The 20,551-nt window shown below is 41.5% G+C and overlaps 1 protein-coding gene across 1 annotated transcript in view; it reads left to right on the top strand.

Annotated features, from left to right (window-relative positions):
- ADGRB2 (adhesion G protein-coupled receptor B2) overlaps positions 1–20,551 on the top strand; it is a 1,067,283-nt gene that overhangs the window by 666,099 nt on the left and 380,633 nt on the right. Inside the window, exon 9 of the mRNA XM_078680649.1 lies at positions 12,237–12,305. Coding sequence (XP_078536775.1) covers positions 12,237–12,305 — 69 coding nt within the window. The remainder of the gene's footprint in view (positions 1–12,236; positions 12,306–20,551) is intronic.

The raw sequence follows: 20,551 nt of genomic DNA, 5'->3' as shown, positions 1-20,551 counted from the left end.
ATGAAAGATTTAAACGCACCACATATACCCACATTTTCACAATTTGCAAATTGACAGCGATTCACAAATTACATGGAGAAAACATTAGACAACATGCTTTACAATGGCACATACAATTCTTCATGTATCAATCAAGAGGGGTGGTTAGTGTGGCCGTTAGACACTAACGGATGTCAGGCACGTTTTCTTGGCAACACCAAAGGGTTTAGGATCAACAGGCCTGACCCATGTTAAGTGCAGACACAACACTCAGGGGTAGTAACAACATACAGTGTTGGGAAGTTGTGCCTTGATTGACTAAGATACTCAACATTGTTTCAGGTGAAACAGCACTTGTCCCTTCTTCCTGATGACATGGTACTACATGACTTTTTTTTAGGTCCTCAAAGACCACATCAAAAGCGTTTTCTGAATGCAATATACAATGAAGTGTGGATGGTTTCTCAACAGGAAGCTGCAGAGAGATTGCTTGGAATTAACAGGGCAAATTTAGAAAGGGCTCTGGCTGTGATTGACTATGGTATGACTACTTCGTCCACTAGGATATACTCTCTGGGAAACATTTTGTTGTCTTAAATAGACATTTTACAGAGTGACATGTCTTCTTTATAACATGGGCAGTCTCAGCTTAAATCTGTACTGTTGCTAAGTTGGACTCTACAGACAGCTCAAGCTGTTTGCTTTCCATGGAAATACCTTAATGCCACCAGCTTATTTTTACCTTACAAAACAACAAGCAATTATTGCCAAGAAGGACGTTACATACCTATGTAACACTTAGAGAAGTTAGTAAAAAGTATAAAGACGGTGACCTCTTGGCGCTTTGACAGCAAGCTGCTTTGGAGCAGAGGCGCTACCCAGGGCCTATTTATGTGCCCAGTTGAGATCCTCTGCCTGTCAACGGGTTCTCCAGTCGTGCTGGCGATGATGATGGCAAACAGACAGCTGACTAAGTATTCCAAGTTCTAATTACGTATTCTTGTGTATATATATTCACTACATGCATTTATTTTACATGTATATTATTGCCATTTGCTATATGGGAACTTACTGCAATAAATATTTTCCTTTACTTTGCAAATGAGTGTTCAGTTGTGTTCACATTGTATTGTGGTATTCTATAGTGTGTAAGTCATATTATTTGAAGGGTGTTCACGTTGTTCCCTGGTATTTTGAAGTCTTGCCCAAGTGCTCTTAGGAAAAGCAAGACACTTTGGGAACATCGCCTTCGGTTGCTGGGAACAGCAATGTTTCGTCTACTGCTCTGAACACATAAGCAATCTAGCACCTTCGGGCGGCAGGACTTTTTTTTCTGTCATGTTTTTATCTTTCTAAATTGCTTTTAAATTGTACCTTTTTTATTAGATTTTTTTATATTGATCTTTAAATAATTTGGCTTTCACTATGCCTTTGTTGTAAAAGATGCTGTTCGAACTGGGGGTCTCTAGTTGGCTGAGGGAGGTACCTTAGTCCAAATAGGGACCATTGCTTCTAAGTCAGGGAAAAGATGGACACCTTCTCAAATAGCCCCTGCTCACCCCTTCAGTAGCTTGGCATGAGCAGCCAGGCTTATCTCCAAAGCAAATGGGTAAAGTATTTGCAACCACGCTCACAGTAACACAGTGACAACACCACAAATGGACACCACGCGAGTCTCATAAAACCAATTATATGTTTATGAAGAAAAGATACGATGAGACCAAACGATAAAAATCCAACATATGCTTATTTGTAATATTTCACCTTGCCGGTTATTAGATCAGCAAGCACTTGTAGGTTCTTGCAGTATTAATGAGCCATTCTCGATGATCTAATGCAGTACTAATGCAATGCTATGCAGTTCGTAATGCGAGAATCACGCTATTCGTAATGCACCAATCAGGCAGTTCGTAATGCAAAAATAATGCAATTCGTAATGCAACAATCAGGCAGTCCGTAATGCAAAAATAATGCAATTTGTAATGCAACAATCAGGCAGTTCATAATGCAAAAATAAGACAGTTTGTAATGCAAAAATAATCTACTTTCTAATGCAACAATCAGGTAGTTCGTAATGCAAAAATGAGGCTGTTCGTAATGCACCAATAAGGTTATTCGTAATGCAAAAATAATGCAATTCGTAATGCAACAGTCAGGCAGTTCGTAATGCAAAAATAAGGCACTTTGCCACTGATCGGGGTGCTCTGGACGGCCTCTATGCCACTCTTACTGACTCGCAGTCAGCTACTGCCAAAACATGCCCTCAACACTGTTATGATCGAAAACAAAGTGCGATTCCACACTCCGGCCCCGGTACTGACACTCCTCGGCATGTACGGGACACAATACGGACTTGAGCGGAGGCTCGCTCTGCAAAGATGGGAAAGGCCAAGAGTGTTTCTCTCGTAGCCCGCACCCCGCCCCAGCCGGCGACACATGCTCGCTCGCTGAGGGTTACCTGGGGGGTGCGATCTCACTCTCCTCTCCTCTGCTCATGGCTTGGGCCTTCGTTGATTTTATGAAGTGGAACTCGGACCCCCGACAGTTATGGTTCAAGGTCTCTCCTTGGCAAAGGCAGGCTCGGGCCGACGGCAGTGACTTCCCACAGCTCCTTTGGGGATGCCGGGCCAAAGACAATGACGATCGCAGCACTTCTGGTCACGCTGTAGATTGAAGCAGAGAACAAGACTGCTCCGGGACACACAGTTACGGGGCAATTCTCATGAAGGTCTCAGGCTGCAACAGGGCACACGCACACAGTGTCGCTGAGACTCACTTGAGCTCCGGGTGTACACGATCACAGGGCAATCCTCACGAAGGTCTCAGGCTGCACAAAGCACACACACACAGCGTCGCTGAGACTCACTTGGACTCCAGGTGCACACGATCACGGGGCAGGTCTTACGAAGGTCTCAGGCTGCACGAAGCACATGCACACAGCGTTGCTGAGACACACTTGGAAACTTTTATGTTCCTGAGTTTCCACAACAGAGAGCCAGCTCTCCTCGGGCCCTTGGAGACACGATACTTCGGGAAACAGCACACGGCAAAGTCCTTTCAAGCAGGAGGACACATCACACGGCAAAGTCCCTTAGCCTCTCCTTAGTTAAATCAGCAAACTGCAGGGCAACCCCAGGACACACAGCAAGGGCAGGCCTTCTCTTCAGTCTCTTCAGCTGTTCTTCCTTGGCAGATGTTCCTCTTGAACGCAACGTAGTTTCAATCCTTTTCAGTCTTGATCAGTCTAAAGTTCAGGGGTTTCAGCTCTCATAGTTATACCCCTAAATGTCTTTGAAGTCTTTGTGTTCAGGGGGCACTGACCCCTGTCCAAAGCAGTTCTGGGTGTCTCCCTGCCCGTGACACCTTCTTCCTTTGATAGTGGGTGTCCGGGTCCTCAATCAATCAGCAGGAGATTGAGCCATTGTTTTATGGCAGCAGCCCAGGCCTCTTCACCTCCAGGGGCTACTCCTCCCCCCTACACTCCAGATGAAGGTCGGTCATGGCTGTCTCACTTACTCCTCCCCTGGGTCAAGACATTCCCCAGATCCTATCACATTCAGATCCAGACAGTCAATCCACAACCAGGCAGAAATACACTGAATTGTTAGAACAAAAAAACCAGACACTTCTAATAGCATGGTTTCTAAACACATAATTCAAAAACCACCTTCACAAAAAGATGTGTTATTACATTGTGAGTTCAAGCACGCTAAACTTCACCTCTTCATCTTAAACCTATGGGAAGATAGGCTGGAGACATATTACACAGCCTCCCCCATTCTGTCCTATGGGCAGGGTGGCCTGGCAACAGTGAAAAACGAAATGGAGAGTATTTCACTGTCAGGACATGGTACACACCTCAGTACATGTCCTACCTCTCACATACACTGCACCCTGCCCAGGGGTGTACCATGGGCCTACCATAGGCGTGTCTGATGTGTATAAAAAGGGAAGGGTAAGGACTGGCAAGTGGGTGCACTTGTCAGGACAACAAGGCAGTTTAACAAACTGCATGCAGACACTGCAGAGTTAGGCCTGAGATCTCTTTTCAGGACTACTTATGTGGGTGGCATATTTAGCTCTGCAGGCCCACTAGTAGCATTTGTATTACCATCCCTGGCACACATAGTGCACTTTCCTAGGGACTTTAAGACAAACATGCCAATTATGGACAACCAATTACCATTAGACTTACAGGGAGCACTTGCACTTTGACATTGATCAGCAGTGGGAAAGTGCCCAAAGCATCTAAGTTGGCAACACAATGCCAGAAAAAAGGTCTTGGGGGGAAGGCAAAAGGTTTAGGGAACTTTAGCCAAAAAGAGCCAAGTCCAACAGACGCAATGCTTTTTAAGATTTTAGGTTTAAACTAGATATTTTACCTTACATTTTAGCATAGTTTGTGGAACGTTTTTTAGTCTCCTTATGTCCAAGGAATGGGTGTCATGTGGTCACATTTGGATCGAGCAAGAACACGACGATTATGCATGTTCACATTTAAACTTGACATTTTAACTTGAACACGCATTTCATTGTGTGCCTGTGCAGGATAGTATTCTCTGGAATTGCTTTTGCTTATATTTCCACTTAGTGGGCATATTATCAAATACCTTGAACATTCTGTACAAGGGTTAAGGTCACAGAGCTTCATTATTCTCCACTCTGCGACAGAGCTATCACAATAGAATAAACAATAGCCGCCTGACTGGGACTTCGGCATGGCAACATGAGTGAGTTTGTTATATAAATGGAATAACACGTCCTTGTTTAGTTGAAGGAGCATTATGCGGGCACTGAGAGGTCACCACATGCTAGAATTTCAGCCCAGCTGATTCCTGTTTACCTCTTGCAAGGTATGTTGGCCAGCTGTCCACCAAGACGGGCACACTGATGACACCCACATATACCGGGGGAGTTAGATCACCCTAAAGGGATTCTGGCACATTCACCTACCCTAGGTACACTAGAATAGGTAGAGATAAGTAGGAGTACAATATATTACAGTACCTATATGAGAGTATGTATTCTGTGAAATACTCCTCACCATTCTCTTAATGCTGATGACATTATTCTGTTTCCTTCTATTGTTTATTGCAGCAGGCATACTTTACTCAAGAATCACAATGCTTCAATAAATATTGAAACTACATGTTGCATATTTATTGTGTATCTCTTTGGGTATGCATGAGTAGCCAAACAATTAAGGTTCTAGATCTCTTACCACAATTTCCTTAGGTAGTCAGGGTTGTCAAGTTCTGAGGTTGCACACGTCATTTGTTGCCTAGTCTAGTTTGGGGTACAGATAGTGCACTGTGAGCTAGCTGGACTAAGGCCAACATATTGTGATGGTGTGCATGGAATATATCTTGCACAATACTGACTTTTATGTTGTCCAACAAGCGCATAGTTTTTACTGAGAAGAGAAAGTATAAGCAGTATGACAAGTGACAGAGATCCATTTTGGCAGAACACAAGCCAAAAAGGAGCATACATATTGATACACGAATATGACAAAAATAGGGATAACAACATGATTCCTCTCTCACCAAAACAATTCCATATCCCAAATGTGGACAAAATAGCAATCGAGAGACCTAGTTACATAAGCCTTTCATCCTATATTCACCTCCAGTTCCTCATCTTTGTTTAAACCAGTAGGGTGTTTGCACTGTACCACGAAAATGAACAGTGATTCTAATTGTCTTAATGCTCAGGTCTGATTTACTCTTCTTGGGCCTCTTTGTATTCAGCCAATTCCAAAGAAAGACAGTTTAGACATGTTCCCTTGATGTAATTGATCAAAATGTCTGACCACTGAATAAGCGGCATCAACATTCTAGTTCGAAAAAGCATTTCTTTCGTTGAAAAATGGAGCTCCCTATATATTTGAGTTCACACAGCCATATGAGAATATAGACACCTTTTTCTGAGGTATATGGCAAAAACGACCAATATCTGGCTTCTTTCCATATTGTTAAAAGTGAATTTGCATGCTTTACAGAGACCACAGTTACGGAAGACTTTAATCGAGCCCATCCAACTCCCCCCACCCCTCTGTATTGTTGTTACAGTAATAACTTTTGGATTAGACTAACCCCTAGGGACCTCTGATTTCTGCATGTAAATAAAGGTGTATTACTCAGATCTGGTCCAATTACAGTATCCTTCTTTAGTATACTTTAGTATACTCCAGTGTTTGGCTATGCTAGATCTGATTCTGTTGGATTTCTTATTAAAGGTGAAAAGATGTATACATTATATACATGTTTTTCTTTCATTAGGGAACAGTAACTTCTTTCTGGCAACCAGAACAACTTTTGATCTGCAATACTTAGGGTTTTGCTAGAGTACCCCTTTTCCCTACATCTGTTCACTATCAGTGTCTTTTCCTTTTCAAATTCCCTCTCAATATTACATATACATATGCCTCTCAGCATTTCCCCTTATTGGATGCTGTGAATACAATTTTAGGATGATGACTCCTATACTATAGAACACTATTCCCTATAGTTTCCTTCCTCTATGAATACATATGTAATGTACATCCTTTCACTATTAACGTGATACTCAAAAACTCAATGTTGTCCTTACTTATCTGGTTTGTGAACTTCGAGGTATATGGATTGTAATTTAGTGTGTCAATAAAGGTTTGTGCTTTTTCCTCAGGGCTGTATAAACAAGTCATCACTGCATCTGGTCTAAATATTTACATGCTTAGGGAACTCATCATTGGAATCTGAACAAGCCACCCACTCTGCCCATCACCAAATTAGCAAAGCTATGGGTGAAACACGTGCCCATGGCCATACCAGTTAGTTGTCTATAGTAGATTTCTTCAAATAAGAAGATATTCTTCTGTAAACAATATCTAATCATAGATGTCAACATTTTATTCAGTTCATAAAAATTGAGAGGACTACTTTAAAATAAATGTTCACAGGCTCTGGAACCAAATTCTTGATCAATACAGGTGCAGAACGAGGTCGCATCCATGGTAATCATAATTTTATTATCCTCCCAATAAAGGTCCAGTATAGTTTAGTTTGGAAATCAGTGCTGTACCTAAAATAAAAGGGCAATGCTAAAACTGCTGGAAAAAAGAAATGGTTGATGCATATGACTGTGTGTTCCAAGAGTTTCATCATTAGAAGACACAACCGGTCCTTCCGGCGGAATCTCCAAACTCTTGTGGTCAAATGATCGTGAACAAGGGCATATATATATATATATATATATATATATATATATATATATATATATATATATATATATATATATATATATATATATATATATGAATTCTGCTTTTCCCATAGGGAAGTCTTTTCCTCATGCACTCCCGTGTGAAAAATTCCAAAACCACACCGGGTTTGAAGTCAAATTATAATTTCTTTATTCCAGCAACCAGCAAAACCCAACGCGTTTCGGTCTCTACGGAGACCTTGCTCACAGGTTAGTGTTTTTGAACAAATGTTACTGTTAAATAAATACAAAAAAAAAAGAAGGGGGGAGAAAAAGGGGTGGGAACCCTTGCAAATTTCCTCATTTCCTGTAAATTTGTACAGGCATTCTGGGACATGTAGTTTGTTAATTTTGTTCATACGTGTAGCAGAACATTGAATTTGTTGGTCTTTTTCAAAAATATACATATTTTTTAACACAATTCAAACTTATTTGTACCTAAAGCATTAAACTCATGCATTTGTATTATAATTGGACCATAACGGAATTTCGATTTCTCAACATAATCTTAATGAAGCCCTCAAGTGGGCAAATTTAACCATTTTTGCGGTTTTGGCACGAGTTCGTCAATTATGCATTTGAATCATACATTTCAATTAAATATCAAAACAACTGAAGTAAACACTAATCTAATCACAGCCCTCTAGTGGGCAAAAACGGGTTCTGCACCTTAAATCATGCTTTAACATTTAACATGTCCTGATTGAAGAACATTCTGTGAGAATAAAGAGTTTTTGTAAAAAAAGATACTGAGTGGGCATCAGTCATTCTCTGATAAGTGCAACTTTACAGATGGCAGTGTAGTTCTTCGTCCTGATTGTGCCCGAACGGGCTCAGAGTGCGGAAATTCATAATGTGTTTTGACTCTTTTTGTCTCATCACCAATTCACGGTCTCCGCCTCTTCGATTTGGTCCAACACTTTCGATTCCGTAAAAGATCAAAGATTTCCATTCCAGAACTAAAACTCCGGATTTTGGAGCATGTTCGTGCCACAATCAACTGTGATCGTAGCAATGCCATGGCAAGACATATGGAGAAGGAACACAAAGGTGAATGGAAATCTTTGATCTTTTACGGAATCGAAAGTGTTGGACCAAATCGAAGAGGCGGAGACCGTGAATTGGTGATGAGACAAAAAGAGTCAAAACACATTATGAATTTCCGCACTCTGAGCCCGTTCGGGCACAATCAGGACGAAGAACTACACTGCCATCTGTAAAGTTGCACTTATCAGAGAATGACTGATGCCCACTCAGTATCTTTTTTTACAAAAACTCTTTATTCTCACAGAATGTTCTTCAATCAGGACATGTTAAATGTTAAAGCATGATTTAAGGTGCAGAACCCGTTTTGCCCACTAGAGGGCTGTGATTAGATTAGTGTTTACTTCAGTTGTTTTGATATTTAATTGAAATGTATGATTCAAATGCATAATTGACGAACTCGTGCCAAAACCGCAAAAATTGTTAAATTTGCCCACTTGAGGGCTTCATTAAGATTATGTTGAGAAATCGAAATTCCGTTATGGTCCAATTATAATACAAATGCATGAGTTTAATGCTTTAGGTACAAATAAGTTTGAATTGTGTTAAAAAATATGTATATTTTTGAAAAAGACCAACAAATTCAATGTTCTGCTACACGTATGAACAAAATTAACAAACTACATGTCCCAGAATGCCTGTACAAATTTACAGGAAATGATGTAATTTGCAAGGGTTCCCACCCCCTTTTCTCCCCCCTTCTTTTTTTTTTGTATTTATTTAACAGTAACATTTGTTCAAAAACACTTACCTGTGAGCAAGGTCTCCGTAGAGACCGAAACGCGTTGGGTTTTGCTGGTTGCTGGAATAAAGAAATTATAATTTGACTTCAAACCCGGTGTGGTTTTGGAATTTTTCACACGGGAGTGCATGAGGAAAAGACTTCCCTACGGGAAAAGCAGAATTCTTGTAAATCGCAGCGGGTCCTGCTGCGCCTCGCGTGCACCGCCCCAGAGCACCCGGGAGCCTCCGACCCTGGGCCATATATATATATATATATATATATGTCAGGAACTCCGAGAAGTCAGCAAACGCAGCTGCAAGCTAAATAACGGAACGGACCCATTTGGATAATTTCAACGCTTTTATTTTATTTTATATATATATTTTGCCACCAAAGTAAACCCGTTACAGAGGGCACGCTTTGCACAACAGGTGCGAATATCAGGGACGGGTGTTCCCTGTAATTAAAAAAAAATATATATATATATATATATATATATATATATATGTGTGTGTGTGTGTGTATATGTGTATATATGTATATATGTCTATATATATGTCCTTGTGTGTGTGTATATATATATCTATATTTGCATATATTTTGTTTTTTTCTGGGCATGCCCTCACTTGGATCCCCTAGTCCTTTACATAATCCCAACATTTGGCTGCAGTGTCAAGAAATGTTGGAATAACCATTACATAAACTGAGTACTTGCAGACTGTTTCAGTGGTGGTTGCCTACTGCCAGCTTGGCATCAGAAATCTCCTATTTGCCTCCTGTTCCAGAGTTACCTTCTGCAAATGCCCACAGTTTGGAATCAGGTATCAGTGGGGACTAGATCGGCTGAGCATTAGTAGTCAGTTAAAGAAATTAGACAATTAGAGGGAAATGGTGGCTTTAATGAAAGCTCTTCAAGTGTCTGGTTAGGAGATTCATGGTACAGCTTCAGTGGTACGCAAAGTCAATACTGTGACAAAATCATCCTTAAGTCGTAAGTTTGAAACTGGCTCCCTGTAATTGAACAATCTAGTTAATCACATGCTGTTCTGGGTTGTACGATACCCGCTCTCCTCCAGTGCAGTTCACATTAAGGTGACAGGCAATATAAAAGCAGACTGTCTGATGTTCCTCTCTTCCCTGGATTTTGCCTTGGTTTTGCTAGTACTTAAGAATATCTATGATTCAGGTCCCTAATAGCGTCTCTCTATCCAACCATCATTTCATTACCCCCCCTTAGTTATTGTTATGGTTCCAAGAGCCATTGGCCTTGGGCACAAATGCACTTCTAAGTCTGTGACCAGAAGGTTTATAATCCAACTTACCTCCAAATCATCTCATTACTTTTTTTTTTTTGGCAAAAAACAGAGCAAGACAAGAAACACATTATTGTGTCACTGCAAATGAGACTGATTGCCATATCTTCTTCAAATGATAGTGGACCAGAAATAAATACTACTGTTAGTGTTCTCTTCTCTACATCCTCCTCCTCTCATCACTGCATCTTACCTGCACCTTAAGTTGTATGTACAGAAGCTGAAAGGAGGGAGCATCGTTTCCCTCTTGCTCTCCATTTAGGCCTCTAAATGACTGTTAACATGAAGATTTTACAACCATCACCAGACTCTTTTTCTTGCAAATGGTGTCATCTTAAGCATATGACTTCTATTTATTGTGCCTCTGCGGTCATCCTTCAGTTTTCGCAGGATGGTTGTGATAGATGTTTATCTGTTCTCACTCTATGTTTATTGTGGGGAACAATTAAGAATTGTTGGGCCCATTGGAGTAGGGTATCTTCCATAGAAGTGTTAATTTATGTTTATTCAATTTTTTTTCTTTATCTGATCTTTGCTCTTTATTGGGATCCTCCCCTTGTTTTGTCATCTTTTCAATTCAAAGCATTAAAAAAGGTTTAGTAGAGTATTTTGTCCTGTATGCTTTTTTCCCAGTAACCATTACCACTGCGCGTAGGCTTAGGAAATTGGTCATCTTCTTTGTTGCCCTTCATATTTGAAGATTTTTAATGATCACATGGTGACCCAGGTTTTGTTCCAAACATTGACTCAGTCTTTAATAGAGACCCAGAGATAGTTCTCCTTGCTATGTTTCTCAATCGATCGACTGAGAAGGTTGCATTATTTTTTTTTGATCTTCAGTGATCTGCTGACTACAGGCAATGCGAAGAGCTGTTCATCCAATGGGAGTTGCAAATGTTTTACAACCACTTTAGTTGATGGCGCTTCATTGATGACCTGATTGGGTGGAGGATTGGTATGAACAGGAAATGTGAACACAAGCATACTTTATATTTCTTAATGGTGGCTGCGTGAAGGTAAGGGTTTCGTAGAAAAAAAGAAAGAGCTTGAATAGGAGAATGCCAGTCCGGAAAAGTGAGGCCTCTCACTGAAATACTCAAGTACAGAAACATGGAAGTGAGAATTAGATAAATGAAGATTACCAGTAAGTAATCCATCATCACCACTAAGAGGGTAAACCCTTTGTTATTTCAGCGTAGTATGCTTTGCACTGTCGGGTCTTTGGTTTGCAAGACACAAGAAGAAGGTCTCCTCCTCTGGCCCAATGTTTTTTTCTCTTTAATTTGGTTAATTCTGATGAGGCTGATGCACAGAAGCATTTATAAGTATGTGACGAAATACCACCCAAAATGTTCAACTCTATTTGTAAAAGTGCAAAGAGGGAACACTCCTCTCTATTTGCACTCATTGTATAAATATTCCCTGAATATTTCCATTTAATTCACAGTTTAGATGTTTTGGAACCAAATCACAAGGAAGTGTAATAGTACCTGAAAGATTAATACTATGTGTACCTAGAAATGCATTTGTGAGTAGGACCTGTTGAATTGCAAACAATGCAAACTTTTGTAACAGCTAATAACAGATACCTTGAAGGCTTATGGTGAATTGAGCCCTACATGTTTAAAACAAATTGTTCACAAACCAGAAATATTTCTTTCCATCCCAGGACTGATGTAACATATTCCATATGATTCTTTCCTTTTACCACTTTTTGGAATCCCTTCTGGTGTATTACATGTTTATATTCATTTCTGCATCCTTTCTCTGTCTTTGGCTCTTTACCTAGCTTTTTACCGTGCACTTCCTCCCTAAATATATATTGATCAATCTTACCTTTTGATATTTTCTATCACCTTTTCTGCATTACAATCTTTGTCAGTCTGCCTAAATTGACCTTACCCTTACATCCTGTCTTTGCTCCTCTTCCACAGAAGTTCTTTCAAGCTGTCAGCCAGATGGTAGATGCAGAGAACAAAGATAAGTGGGATGATGCCCAGCAGGTGAGAACAATGTTTTCTTTTATGCATTTCATATTTTCTGGAATGACAAGGCAAGGGTCTACTTCAAAGATATGGTTTTTTAATGTATGTACAAGGTATACTGCTGGATTAAAAGTAGACATTTGAGTTATTTTGGTGAACGGCCTGTTTACTAACAGATAATCTTCTTTACTCTGAGTCCTGGTCTCCTGTTCGCAATCCTCAACATGAGGGGTGCCTCATAGCTAAAACAGAATAGAAATACGGTATGTTTGACAATTTGCCTGGCATGAGTCTCTCCCCTTTACTGAAGAGATGATTAGCAATTTGGAAAGCGCTTTATTAAATGATAGAAAAGGAATGTGAAGGGTAGCAGTGCAGAAGAGGTTGTGGTGACGAGTACTTCAGAAAATATTTGTGGTTCATCAAAGCACAGAAAGGTGTTTGCATACAATGTGGCACATAATTAAGCTTGGGTGCATTGTACCACACACATGTTTTGGGATGCTTTATGGTACACAAATATGTTTAAAGGTAATATAGAACAAGAATGTGTTTGTGATGCAAATGTGTTTTGGGAATATATTTTGATGGAGGAAAGCTTTAAAGTCCATTGAAGTGCAGAGATACTTTGGGCTACATATATATATATATATAGATATATCTATATATCTATATATATATATCTATATATCTATATATATATATATTGTGTAAACAACTCCTGAGGCGGAAGCCGGGAGTAGCTAATTTTTTATAACTGTGTTCGTTTTTACTGTGTATATTGTGATTTTAAACTACTGCACTCTAAAACTTTCTTGGCATCACCTGGCTGGAACGTAGTGGCAGACTGCTTGCTGCTTCGTTTTCTGATCGCGTCCTGCCGCCATTCCCTTGCTCGAGGGACCCGCCAGACACGCCCACTGCGGCTGGCCACGCCCCCCTCTCAGTTTTCGCATAAATTGAGCGCCAAAGCGCCAGCGCTTCATTGATTGTGTAAACAACTCCTGAGGCGGAAGCCGGGAGTAGCTAATTTTTTATAACTGTGTTTGTTTTTACTGTGTATATTGTGATTTTAAACTACTGCACTCTAAAACTTTCTTGGCATCACCTGGCTGGAGCGTAGTGGCAGACTGCTTGCTGCTTCGTTTTCTGATCGCGTCCTGCCGCCATTCCCTTGCTCGAGGGACCCGACAGACACGCCCACTGCGGCTGGCCACGCCCCCCTCTCAGTTTTCGCATAAATTGAGCGCCAAAGCGCCAGCGCTTCATTGATTGTGTAAACAACTCCTGAGGCGGAAGCCGGGAGTAGCTAATTTTTTATAACTGTGTTCGTTTTTACTGTGTATATTGTGATTTTAAACTACTGCACTCTAAAACTTTCTTGGCATCACCTGGCTGGAGCGTAGTGGCAGACTGCTTGCTGCTTCGTTTTCTGATCGCGTCCTGCCGCCATTCCCTTGCTCGAGGGACCCGCCAGACACGCCCACTGCGGCTGGCCACGCCCCCTCTCAGTTTTCGCATAAATTGAGCGCCAAAGCGCCAGCGCTCCATTGATTGTGTAAACAACTCCTGAGGCGGAAGCCGGGAGTAGCTAATTTTTTATAACTGTGTTCGTTTTTACTGTGTATATTGTGATTTTAAACTACTGCACTCTAAAACTTTCTTGGCATCACCTGGCTGGAACGTAGTGGCAGACTGCTTGCTGCTTCGTTTTCTGATCGCGTCCTGCCGCCATTCCCTTGCTCGAGGGACCCGCCAGACACGCCCACTGCGGCTGGCCACGCCCCCCTCCCAGGCACAGACCTCCACTACAAATTATGAGCTCTGGCAGGCAGCGCAGCGGACGAGCGCAGCGGGCGCGACGATTGCGCGCCGAAGGCGCGCATAAGGCAAGCTCGTCTGCGCTCGTCCGCGCCTCGGCAGCGCCCGGAGCGACCCCTGAGGCTCCTGTCTCCCTGTCCAGCACTAGCCCTTCGCTTTTGGCGCGCGAATCTCTACTTCACCTCAGAGACTTCGCTCATGAAGGCCTTCTGTCCTTCTCGGACACCGCATATCCGATACATGATTTTGCCTGCAAAGGTTTACTATCAGGTGGCCTGCTGAATGTCAGGTCACTACCTAAACACGCTAATGAAATCTCTCAGCTCATCGACAATCACCATCTTGACGTACTATTCCTGACGGAGACATGGACCCACTCCAATTGCAATATAGAGTTGGGCTGGGCATGTCCACAAGACTTTAAAATCCTGCATCTCCCTAGACCTAAAGGTCGGGGTGGTGGAGTCGGTATAATATATAGAGCCTCCTGGTCCATAAATATCCTTGATATGGACCCAGTGGCCGGTACGGAAATACTTGGACTCTCAATCAACTGCCACGCCGGAACAACTTTCACGGCTGTGATCTGTTACCGCCCACCGGGAGCCTTCAACTCCTCTCAGCAGCAATCGCTCCTCACCACCCTTACCAATATGGCTACCACTCATAATAAGCTGATCGTTTTAGGCGATTTTAACCTATGGCCTAACGGTAGCCTAGATTCAGCTCTCAATAATCTTCTACTTTCCTGTGAAGGTATGGGACTCTCCCAATTGGTTAATAAACCTACACACTCTGCAGGGCACTTGCTCGATCTAATTTTTTCCTCTCCCCAGTTAGTAGCGCTGAGCGACATTCTGCCTATGTGCTGGACCGACCATGCGCTTATTAAATTTTATATAGCCAGTAGCAGGACCAGCAGATCGTCTCCTAGCTCCGGCCCCGATTTTCTGTATAGAGACTGGAAAGTTCTGGACAAACTAAAGCCGTCCGGTACGGTTTTTGAGGTGGCAGACAGCTTTTCCGTCACTCAGTCGGTAGAGGATAACTATCAGTCCCTTTGTACCAGGATCTTAAACATCTCTGAACGCCTCGTTCCTCTGAAAAAGGGCAAACCAAAGAGACTAGCTCCTGCCCCTTGGTTCGATGATTCACTGAGAGCACTCAAACTAACCTGCAGACAAGCAGAGAGAAGGTGGAGGCAAGGCTATCTCGACACCAACAAAACTCTTTGGAAAGATAACCTTCGGGCGTACAAAACTGCCATCGCCCATAATAAGGCCAACTTTTACCATTCCACCATCACCAATGCCACCAATAGTTCGAAAAGTATTTTCCAGATACTTAAGAACCTAACTCATCCAGACTGTGTCATTTCTACGCAGCCCCCCCACCCAAGCCCTCTGTGATAACCTCGCAGTATTTTTTATCAATAAAATAAACACTATCATTCAAAACTTGAAATCACCGCCCTCTCTCGGAGCCACCTACACTCAGGGACTTGGCTCCAGCTCTCAAAACTTGACGCCTCTCGGCTCCGGCTTGTCGACCAGACTACGGGAATTTCCTCCTATCCCGGTCGCCGAGTTTGATAGACTGGCGCTTGCAATTACCTCGGGCTCCCCGCTCGACCCCCTGCCTCCAAAGATTTGGAAAAGTTTTGGAACGGAACTTTTTGGCACCATGCGCCAAATATGCAATCAGTCCTTGCATAGTGGTTATGTCCCCACTCTGTGGAAACAAGCGCTTGTCACCCCACTCTTAAAAAAACCCTCCTTGAGTCCAGATTGTCTATCTAACTATCGACCCATCTCCCTACTGCCATTTCCAGCCAAAGTTGCGGAACGATGGGTCAGCTCTTGTCTTTCCAGGCACCTAGAACAGAACAACTTCCTAGACGACTACCAGTTTGGATTCCGCCCTGCCCACGGCACCGAAACAGCGGTCTTGACAGCCATGGAGGACCTTCGCTTGCGTGCGGACAGGGGCCAGCCAGTAGCTCTGATACTGCTTGACCTGTCTGCCGCATTCGATACGGTCAACCATGGAACGCTGCTGCAGAGGCTAGGTGAAGCAGGTGTGGTTGGCACAGCGTTGCTCTGGTTCCACTCCTACTTATGGGATCGGAAACAGGCGGTCTCCCTCCCCCCATTCCAATCCTCCTTCGCTCCGGTGCCTCAGGGAGTCCCCCAGGGCTCCTCCATCAGCCCCATTCTCTTTAACGTGTACCTCTTCCCGCTGATCACGTTGATTAAGTCGTTTGGGATTAAAACAATCAACTACGCTGATGATACGCAGCTTATACTCTCTTGGGAAGGAGAGGACTCCATTCCTTTAACTACCTTCCACAACTGCTTAAGAGAGACGGCTGGGTGGCTCCACAGAAATTCCCTTCAGTTCAATTCCTCTAAAACAGAGGTTCTGTTCTGTGCCGGCACACATCTACCCCGCCAGCTTCCGAGTGAATTCTGGCCTCCAGAGACTAGAGACAAACCTCTGCCAGTCTCCTCGGTCCGTAACCTGGGAGCCATGCTCAACAACAAGCTGAGTATGGAAACCCAGGTAACAAAAACAGTGGGGATCTGCACAGCCCTGCTACGTTCCCTGCGTAAAATTATGCCACTTCTCCCCGCACAAGCCCGGGCATCGATAGTCAGGTGTACAATACTCAGTCGCCTTGACTATTGCAATGCCCTGCTCCTTGAGTCCCCAGTCACGCTGCTGGACCGACTTCAAAGAATTCAATCTGCCGCCGCCAAGCTGGCTCTCGGTTGGACGAGAAGGTCCTCAGCCACAGCAGCCTTGGTCGAGCTACATTGGCTTCCTCTAAAGCAGCGGGTGGCATTCAAGTCTCTCTGCATTGTCTTCAAGGCTCTGCATGGACTCGGGCCTAGACCCCTGCAAGCCTTGTTTCTGTGGTACACTCCCACTAGAGACCTACGATCGTCCTCAGCCTGTTTGGTAAAGGTGCCCAGATTCAACAAAGCCAGAACCGGGGGCAGATCCTTCAGGGTCGCAGCGGCCAAGTTATGGAACAGCCTACCCATTGACATACGCCAGATCTCACAACTTCTTCCATTCAGGAAACGCATTAAGACCTGGCTCTTCCCCTAATCCCCCACCCGTCTGCTAGCTACTCTGGTCTATCCTCAGCAGTACATTCACTAGCGCCAGGAAGCCTGCAAGGTATCAGCTGCGCTTTATAAATATTTAAAATAAAATAATAATAATATATATCTATATATCTATATATATATATATATATATAGATATATAGATATATATATATGTATCAAAGTGTTGGTCACCACTGGGTAGCTATAGTTAGGTCAGTGCTTCAATAGAAAATATTTTTTTGATTAGTTAACAACTTTGGCAATGTTTGAGAATCTCACAAAACTTTCATAAAGTTTCTCTTTTTTGCCTAGTTTGTGCATGGAAAGTTTCAGGGGTGATCCGTCAAGTGGGGCAGAGAAAAAAGGAGGGTCCCAAAACCAAATTTCCCCATGCATTTTCCATAGAAATCTTTAGGTAACACCACCACAAAATATATATATATATATATCGCAACATTCTATTGGGAATAACTTTGGCGCCGGTTGAGGAATCTTCCTGAAATTTTCCTTAACTTTGCCTCGCGGCGCTCCGCTCCTTCCCTGAATGTTTGGAGGGAATTCGTCAAGCGGGGGCCGAGATAAGAGGGGGTCCCAAAACGTGTTTTCCCCATGTTAATTTCCATAGGGTGGTTGGACTCACTTTTAGCCCGAACGGCTGAATGGTTTTCCACCAAACTTGGCAAAATTGTAGGGACTGGTAGCCCGATGTGCCTTTGCTATGTCTAAAGATATGTGCTCCAGTGGTTTTTACGACAATTAACTTTGAAAAAATATATATTGGGCTACATTGGGCTATATATATGTTAGAGCCCAAATGTAGCCCAATGTAGCCCAATGTAGCCCAAAGATGGCCACCAGAGACAAAAAAAAACAAATGTAGCCCAAATATTAGCCAGATGTAGCCCAACTATAGCCCAATGACAGAATGTCCCAGAGTGTTCTAAAGAACAACTAGAGTGCTAACAGTCTTACTTATGACAAAAGTATGGCACACCTGAAGTCATCTTGATTGGAATAAAGTGTTAACACTTAAAACATTTATTTTGCAAAGGAACAAAATGAGGGGGTTCATTTTGCCATAGAAATTATGATTAGTGCTGAAGAAAGAAAAATTAGGGCACATTTTGAGTGACTTCTCAAATCCTCTTATATTTCATTAAAAAAATTCTGATATGCAGTCTCCCAAGATGGCCACCAGAGACAAAAGAGCCCAAATGTAGCCCAAATATCAGCCAGATGTAGCCCAACTATAGCCCAATGACAGAATGTCCCAGAGTGTTCTAAAGAACAACTAGAACGCTAACAGTCTTACTTATGACAAAAGTATGGCACACCTGAAGTCATCTTGATTGGAATAAAGTGGTAACACTTAATACATTTAATTTGAAAAGGAAAAAAATGAGGGGTGTCATTTTGCCATAGAAATTTTATATATATATATATATATATTCACTGAAAAAACCATAGGTTTCACACCAGTTATAGTTAGCTGGAAATTGTACTCGCATAAAACCATTGAAATTCCCACGTTATAGTTAGTTGGACTCACTATAACTTGCACGTCTGCAATGCACTGCTGATGACGTCACATATTACATCACTCATGCATATATTTAAATATTTAAACATTACTCGCTAATATATGTATTCACTAAGATACACTTAATAAGCCAGTTAACCAATCAATTTTTTTTAAAACACTGAAAAAACCATAGGTTTCAGGCCTTATATAGTTAGGAATTAGCATTTAAAAAACCTTTGAAATTCACTGAAAAAACCATAGGTTTCAGGCCTTATATAGTTAGGAATCAGCATTTAAAAAAACTTTGAAATTCACTGAAAGAAACATAGGTTTCAGGCCTTATATAGTTAGGAATTAGCATTTAAAAAAACCTTTGAAATTCACTGAAAAAAACATAGGTTTCAGGAGTTATATAGTTAGGAATTCGTTTTTAAAAAACCTTTGAAATTCACTCAAAAAACTATAAGTTTTAGTGGTGTTATAGTTAGCTGGACATTTTACTCATACAAAACCAATGAAATTGCTCCTATATAGTTAGTTGTACTAATCCACTGCTGATGATGTCACATACTAGATCATTCCTGACATGGTCAGTGACATCACTGATGACATCTCAAATGACATCACTGATGACATCATCCACGTGACAATCACATACAACTTTTCATACACTATTACAATTTTTCATCACTGTTTGTAAAATACAGAGTATCATATTTAAATCCATTGTCATAGCAATACAAGTATCTAAAAATCCACTCAGTGATTCATAGATGTATACACACATCTAATCACTTACCTATGGATTCACTCATACATGCTGTCAATGAACAATAGAACACTATCAAAAATACTTATACATCTATATCGACATTAAACAACAGCACGCATCCTATTCACATATGAAGTCATCCTACTCACTTATGCAAACAATGGATCATACTTACATATTTACTTAGCAAAACACTTATACAAACACCACTTCTTCTATTCATTTAGATAGTAAGTCATACTTAGTGAATTATAAAATCATTATTACAAGTATACAGTTATCCATACAGTCACTCACACAATCATTGTGTCTTATGTATACTTATTTATATACAACAACTGACACATACACTGCCTTTTATTTTTCTAGTTTGTTGGACCTGTACCGTTGAGAAATATATTTGCTCATCACTACACCCATAAAGAGATTCCCTCACCCAAACTGTTAGAACATGTAGTTTTAACTTCATATATCTACTGAATCAACTATTCACACATTTTTGGACAGTCACACACCCCCCACCAAACCACACACACTTTCACACTCCCATACAAATACTCAGTTAACTAATCAATAACTAATATAGACTTTCACATAGCTAGTAACCAACTGTAGAATCAGTTAACACAACAACTGACAAAGTGATACAGATATTCACACAGTTTAGTCACTATCCACTATATTTAGTGAGACATTATAAATTGGTCAAGTAAACAGTCAATTACACTGCTACTAAATCCTCCATCCAAATATTTATTTATATATATCCACTCATTCTTCAATGTAAATTGCTATATATATAATGCATATTTAAATACCGAAGCAAACCACATTCACTGGATAATGTCATCGGTGATGTCATTTGAGATGTCATCAGTGATGTCACTGACCATGTCATGAATGATCTAATATGTGACATCATCAGCAGTGGATTGCGGGTGCGCAAAATATAGTTAGTACAACTAACTATATAGGAGCAATTTCATTGGTTTTGGTATAAGTAAAATGTCCATCTAACTATAACACCACTAAA

This window comes from Lissotriton helveticus, chromosome 3_1 (assembly GCF_964261635.1).
Source record: "Lissotriton helveticus chromosome 3_1, aLisHel1.1, whole genome shotgun sequence".
Taxonomy (NCBI): Eukaryota; Metazoa; Chordata; class Amphibia; order Caudata; family Salamandridae; genus Lissotriton; species Lissotriton helveticus.
This window is presented reverse-complemented; position numbering and strand designations above follow the sequence as displayed.